The sequence below is a fragment of the Tenrec ecaudatus genome, chromosome 2 (assembly GCF_050624435.1).
Source record: "Tenrec ecaudatus isolate mTenEca1 chromosome 2, mTenEca1.hap1, whole genome shotgun sequence".
Classification (NCBI taxonomy): Eukaryota; Metazoa; Chordata; class Mammalia; order Afrosoricida; family Tenrecidae; genus Tenrec; species Tenrec ecaudatus.
In genome coordinates this window covers 8,589,392-8,596,391 of record NC_134531.1, presented here as the reverse complement: position 1 = coordinate 8,596,391, position 7,000 = coordinate 8,589,392, and the positions used below count along the sequence as shown (strand labels likewise).

The following is a 7,000-nucleotide window of genomic DNA, read 5'->3' as shown; positions in this document are numbered from 1 at the left end:
CTCCCAACTACACAGGCAGGATCCCTGGGTCTGTCCCAGGCCACTGACACATGTGGGTCCCATTCAACTTGCAAAGCCCCACCCCTTCTTCCCCGGTCCCCCATCTCCTGGAAGCAGCTAGCCTGACAGGAAGCATCAATGATGAGTGCCCTTTGCTGTGTTGGGAGACAGGACTCCAGCCTGGGAGCTGCCAGGGACATACCTGTGCACGTCTGTGACCCCTAATGAACACATGGGGCCGAGTGGGGAGATGGCGTCACTGCCCTGCTGGGGTCTGTCGTGGCCACGTGTCTCTCTGGCCCGCGCATTACAAACATCAGTGGTGCGTTTTACCTCTAAAACAGGAGCCAGGGTTTAGTGCGTGGGTAACCTCGCCCTGCCTTGCCCTGCGCCCTGACTGGCAACCTCCCAGGAGCAGGGGTACCTGTCGGGCAGGGCCAGAGCAGAGATAGCCTTGAGCACAGCTGAGGCTGTCCCACACACCAGAGGAGTGGCATTGTCATACACCTCATGACCAGGAAGGATTCGGGAGAGATTGTGGTCTGCAAAGTTAAGTCCATCTCGAGAAGACAAACGCTTCATGACATTACACAGGGTCGGGGGAAAGAAATCTACAAAGAAGGTTTTTTTGGTCAACAAACCTGTTGACAACAAAAGCAGCAGTACTGAAGACTTTATCATGGTCAGGAAGGGCCAGAGGGTTAAAAAAAAAAAGAAAGAAAAGCCAGGGCCATAAACACAAGGGAGCTTGCTGGGAAACTATCACCGTGCTAGAGGGCGCCCTGATGGCTTAGTAGTTATGTGTTGGGCTGTTCGCCTTGAGGTTAGCAGTTTGAAACCACCAGTCACTCTCTGACTGGGAAAGACAGTTTCCTATTCCCACGAAGAGCCGGACACCCACCGGGCAGTGCTACCCTGCCCTATTGGGTCACCGTGTATCTGAATGGACTTGATGGCAGGGGTGATGGTGTTTTCGTGGTCACTGTGTATTTGGTACTGCACAAATAAATGAGGGGCGTGGGTGGGGTGGGGGGAGAAAAAGACCAGTCTGGTTTCTCCTGGATCAGATGGTCTGAGCGGTCACAGGAGGAGACAAATTGACATTGAAAGGAGAAAGGAGGACAAGGAACATTCTATTTGGCTCGCTCCGGTGTCTCAGAGCACGAGGCAGACACAGTCCTGGATGGTTTACCAGGATCAAGCTCAACACATTGTATCTATCTACTTTCTGATCCTCCTGCCTGACGCTCTTCCAAGTATAAATACACACCCCAAACCACCCTGTCCTGCACCCCATTCCTGCTGTGCACGCATCCTGCCCAGGTCCTCAGGCTGGGGTCCAGCTCCTGGGTTTGCGTGAACTTAACCTGTAGTCTTGCTCCACCTGCTACCAGCTCCTCTGGACTGTTACAAGCAGTTTCTCAGTCAGGCTCTAATATAGACCCTTCACCCTCTCCTTCCCCTCCCCTCCCCTCAACCAAATATATCTATCCAAGCTCAAGGAGCCCTAATGGGCAGTGGCCCCAGCAGGGCAGCCAGGCCAACCCACCATTCGCTCCTCAGCAGAAAGATGTGGCCGTCCACTCTGTAAGGCTGACGGCCTTAGGAAGCTTATGGCAGCCCGACCCCACCCTGAGTTGGAATCCACTGGGCAGAAATGGCTTTGTGAGAAGCCGAGTCAAAGGCAATACTCAGAGGTAACCCTACAATAGCATCTGCAGAACACCCATTGTACACTGAAGATGGCTGTGGCCTGGACGCATGACGTGGTGCCCATTCTTCCTCCAGCCACATTGCAGCTGGGCCTCTCATGGCCAGGGGCCCGCCCTTCTGCACCCATCATACTGACCGACGCCTGCCCTCTGTGCCGACAATGACACAACTGCTTAACTTCTGCGTCTCTACTTCAAAATCCTTTACTGCTTTAGGGGGAGGGTGGTATGAGGGTCTATTCCCACACCACCCCCGACACCCCGCTAGACAAAATGTATTTCGAGAGTGTGTTTAATATCCAGGGATTATGGAAATACAACCGCCTGGGTAGGCAAACAGCCATCGCATTTGAATCCTGCAAGACGTCTGCAGAGTATTGAAATGCCAGCGCCTCTTTGCCGTTCACAGCGCGCTCTCTGCGAACTCCAGCACCCGGGCTCTGGAGCTTTCTGGGATAAGCACTGAGAGAGGAGGTGGCATCATATGGACCCTGTCTCCGAGTATGGCCCAGACCTGCCCATGACTGTCTCCCTAACGAACAAAGCACACTCCAAGTCTTAGATGAGAGGCTTTATTTATGCCACTGAGACTCAAATCCAAAGGCCTTCCCAGGGTGACCCCCACCCCCACCCCCACCCATGCCCACTGTGTCCCCATTTCACACAAAAAAAGTGGGTAGGAGGTTTGACTCGGAGACTATATACATTCACAGTTCTGAAAGCCACGGACGCAGGGGGAGGGTAAGAGAGGACAGTCATCAGGAGGGGGGGGGGGCAGCCGGGAGAAGCCTGTTTCTCAGAGGTTTGTAAGGTTTTCCTGAAAACGCGCGCAGGAGGTGCGCGGGAAACCCCTTCATGCACAGACCGAGAGGTTCGGCCACTGTCGGGCCGCCCCACGTATCTCGGCTGGTTGCCCTCCTTCATGGGTTGTCTGAGGATCTGCTCTTGGGAGTGACTGTAGAATGAGGTGGCTGGTGGGCATCCCAGGGCCCCGTGGGGTATGTGCACGGCGGCAGGCCGGAGGACCCTGTGGGCCTACTGGTCAAGGTCAAGGGTGGGTTGCTACTTTCACATCCTGCGCATACACTGCCCTATTCAGGGTCTAGTTCCCCAGTACTGCCTGTCACTGTGACGCCCCAAATGTAACTCTCGCAATGCACCCCCTGCACCCCCGGACCTGGGGGCTTGGCTAAGTAAGCGGCCTAATGGCCACAAGTCTGCTTGTGCTTTTAGACCCTGCTTCAGAAGATCTCCCACAAGGGCCCTGTGAGCAGGGGAGACTGCGGAGATGGGGGGGTACCCCATTGCCCCACTCTCCCAGCTACCCACCCCTCCTCCATCTCTGACTCCCGGGCTGGCGGCACAGCCACACTGCCTCCGAGCTCTTCGGCTGTGGACCACACCCCAGCCCTTACTTGGCACCCCCCACAGGATGCCAGCTGCACCCTCCAGAGCAAGAGTGAGCAGGGAGCTCAGCTCCCAGGTTGTCACTGCCTTCTTGGAGGGGAGACTGGAACGTCCCACCTTCTGGTTGGCAGTTGAGTGTGTTAACCATCGACACGTCCACGGACCTCCCCTCGCTTCAGAAACTGGAGCTGGGACCGAGGGCTAGGGGCATGACTGGGTGGCACCAGCTTTACCTGTAGCCTCGGGGCTTCCTCGGGAGGGGCTTGAAGCTGCAGCCCCAGTGGAGGGTCAATATAAAGAAAGGGGGCGGGGCAGAGAAAGGACTTCAGGGCCAGGTCTTCTGAGGGTCCACCTTCTCAAGGGAAGATGGGAATTTACCTGGGGAAGAGGCCTGGGGGGCAGTGTAAGCCAGAACCCTGCCCCCGCCACCCACCTTCCCCAGTCCGGGGGGTCTATCAAAATCTGGCTTTGGGACTAGTGTCAGGAAAAACGGAGTAGAAAAAGCCTTTAACCCAAAATGCGGAATGGTTCCTGCAGTGTCGAAACGGAGTCTATAAAACACACACGAGGACCCCACAAAAATGTAAGAAAACGGTTAAAAAGAGCCAACAGGCCGCGATAGATGGCAGGTGGTTTGTGCTGTGGTGGCCGGCCAGCTTTCAGTGGGTGGCGTCCCTGCCCACCAGCCCGCCCTCGGCCACCATGAGTGCAGGAGAATGGAGACCCAGGCCGCCTGAGGTAAAGACCAAGGGACCCCTGGCGTCCGTCCTCACACAGAGCCCGCCACCCTGGGAGCACCCGGCTGTGTGCACCGCCTGGGTAGGCTTCCTGTCACACGCTGGGCTCTCTCACCCCCAGGCTCCTCAGAGACAGGCGGGCAGAGCCTGGGGCCATCAGGACACCGGGGAGAGGAGACAATAAATGCACGTGCGTGGGGACAGAGCCGCAGCCCCGAGGGGGGCACGCCTCTGGAACTTTCCGGCCTAGTCCAGCTTCCTGCGGAGAGGACGCCCCCCGGGGTCGGCGCTGTCGGGACTGAAGTCAGTACACAGGCCGTTGAGGGTGGGCTCTGCCGGCGTCTGCGTGCAGCTTTCCAACCGTGTCTGGTCGGGGTACAGGTACTCTTCGGCGAAGTCGGGGTACATGTCTGCGAACTGGGAGAAGTCGGCTGGGGACAACAAAGGGGACGTGGTTACTGGGACCGGGGCTGCTCATTCTCCCCGAGTCCTACCCGTGTCACTCCCCTCCCCCAAAAGGCTGAGCAGCAGTGGCCATGTCTGGAGGGAACAAAGTCGCTGTGAAGACAAAGGGGGCTTTATATCCATCACTTCCCTTTTCCCCAGTCGGGGCAAGTCCACAGGACACTCTGCGTTTGACTGGGAGGGTTCCCTTATCAGGAGAGCTCATGTTCACCCAGCACAGCCCTCTGACCCATGCAGGACTGCCCCACGGGCTTCCCAAGGTCAATGGTTCAAAACCACCAGCAGCTCAGAGAGAGAAAGATAGGGCTTTCTACTCTGTAAATAGTCTCAAGAACTCACAGGGGCAGTTGTACCCTGTCCTAGAAGGCCGCTAGTAGTAGTCCCCATTGACTTGATGGCAGTGGCGCCCTGAAGTCGACAGCCTGGGAAACCCCGTGGGGCAGTCTGCCCTGTCCTTTGGGGTCTGCTGCACTGGGGGTGGTGCTTCGCAGAGGCAGACTGCCGCATCTTCCCCTGTGGCGCTTGTGGATTCAAGTCTAGAACTTTGTGAAAAGTCAGCGGCTAAGGTTTAACCACTGGGCCACCAGGACTACAGGTCCTGACAGACGGTTAGCTGGAGGAAGTGGTCTGGAGAAACGAGCTCTGGTCAGTGGTGGTGAAGGTGACATGCACTTAGGCTGGGCCGTGACACTCAGTGGCCGGGCCCATGTGATGTCATTACGCCCCACTGTGCGACCTGATGGGACCTTTACATGTGGGCACCTGACCTCGCCACTGAGCCAGCAGATTGCCTCCTGACACGAGACTCTGGGTTCTCCAGCCCCTACAACCACGAGAGCCGGGAGAGGCCTTCAGCTTGCTGCCTGACCCACCAATTTGAGCCTAGCTGGCCTCTCCAAGTGCGTGAGCTCTTTCCTGGAAGCAAACCTCTCGGCACATCTATACGCATGCCTCACTGGTGGCCCTCTGACGATCACACACATTTTACTGTAGGCCAAACTAGGGGTTTCCCTCTCCGGGCTGTGCCTGAGCCTTCCCTGGCCACCTGTGCCCCTGAGTGTGAGCAGGGGCCAGCCACAGCATGGGGTAGTCCCCTGGCCACCCCACAGGACCGGCAACAGCACCAGGTACATCACTGGTCCCTGCCAGTGAGGTTTTGTTGTGAGCAATCTGTCAGCCAATGGTAGACTGCGCGTGGCTGTGAAACACTGGAAGTCGGTGACACCTTGTGGTGAAACACTGGAAGTCGGTGACACCTTGTGGCGAACCCGGGAACAGTCCTCACGGGGACACCTGCACGCAGGCGGCAAGGGGCCCACCCTCACCAGGCATACTCCCAGGGCTGGTGAGACCAGACCAGTGCGCATGCCACACGCATACAGCCCCCATGCCACGTACATACACCACAAACGGGCACACACCACATGCCTACAGTCCCCAAACCACATACATACAGCACAGAGACACACACCACCAAGCCACATATATGCCCCAGAGGCCCATGCCACATGTACACAGCCCCCACATTATGTGCACGTACCACACACAGCCCCAAACCATGTGCGTGTACACACACACGAACACACACAAGCACATGCCACACAGATACAGCTCCCACACTGCATATATACACGCATACCACAAACATGCTACAGGCACACAGGTTCAGGGCCCGCATGCACATGGCATATCATACAAACAGCCCACAGACCCAGACTCATACACACACCTTCTGTGTCTGACAGGTGAATACAATTTTGAGAATAAAGCTTACGCATCCCCACCAAAGCACATGTACATACACACCACATACACACACCTGCCCACACCACATACATACCACAACACAGGAATCACACCACGCGCGCATGCACACACACACACAGACTGACTACAATGCTAAGGACCTGTCTAAGGTGAGCCCTAGGTGGGCCGCCCTGTTCTGTGGGTCAGGAAGCGTGCTAGCTTCGAGTGGCAGTGACCTGTAGCCCATGGCACTGTGTGCGGTCCGCTCCAGGGTGGCTCACTGGCTATAGTGCCCTGAGCACCGGTTGTGCCCACATCAGCAGGCCCATCCCCTCTCCTGTGGGGGATTTCTAGATCAAATCATTGCACCAAGCTAAGGACAGAAGCTTGGGGTCAGACAGGGGACAGGTGGGGTGCAGAGTGGGTACTGCCCTGACACAGTGGTCCCACCCATGGGAGGGAGTCACCACTGGAGTGGCCCTTCCCGACCCCGCTGCTGGCTGCGCCACCACCTGGGGCAGCAGGGCCGGGGCCCCAGAGCCCTGAAAGACAGGAGACACAGGGGCACAGTCACAGCCACTCAGCTCAGCTCAGGGGGTCTACAAAGCACCTGAACAATGGAGACCCGCTGCTTCCCTCCCTGCCCCCTGCCGAGGGATACCACTTCTCAGGGTAGGCCATTCACTGGGACACCACTGCGGCAGCCACTCACCGAAGGAGACCCGCCCCTTGCAGCCTTGGTCGATGGCTGTGAAGAGCTCAGTGACCGGCAGCTCGGCCACGCCCAGGGCCGTCCGCAGGATTCGGGACAGGGCCTGCTCGTCCAGGCAGCCGTCCTCCGGCTCGGCGTACATCTGTGGACACAGGCACTGTAGATGACCACGCGCCCGCACCTCCGGACCACAGACTCACAGCCCATGATGTCTGGTCCCC

General features: G+C 57.6%; 1 protein-coding gene across 1 annotated transcript in view; it reads right to left on the bottom strand.

The window, feature by feature from the left end:
• Window positions 1-2,321: 2,321 nt before the first annotated feature.
• The window catches only part of LPCAT1 (lysophosphatidylcholine acyltransferase 1), a 64,327-nt gene continuing 59,648 nt past the window's right edge, over window positions 2,322-7,000 (bottom strand). The window contains exons 13-14 of the mRNA XM_075540860.1: window positions 6,780-6,921; window positions 2,322-4,287 (exon numbers count right to left, since the gene is read on the bottom strand). Coding sequence (XP_075396975.1) covers window positions 4,103-4,287; window positions 6,780-6,921 — 327 coding nt within the window. The 3' untranslated portion in view covers window positions 2,322-4,102. The remainder of the gene's footprint in view (window positions 4,288-6,779; window positions 6,922-7,000) is intronic.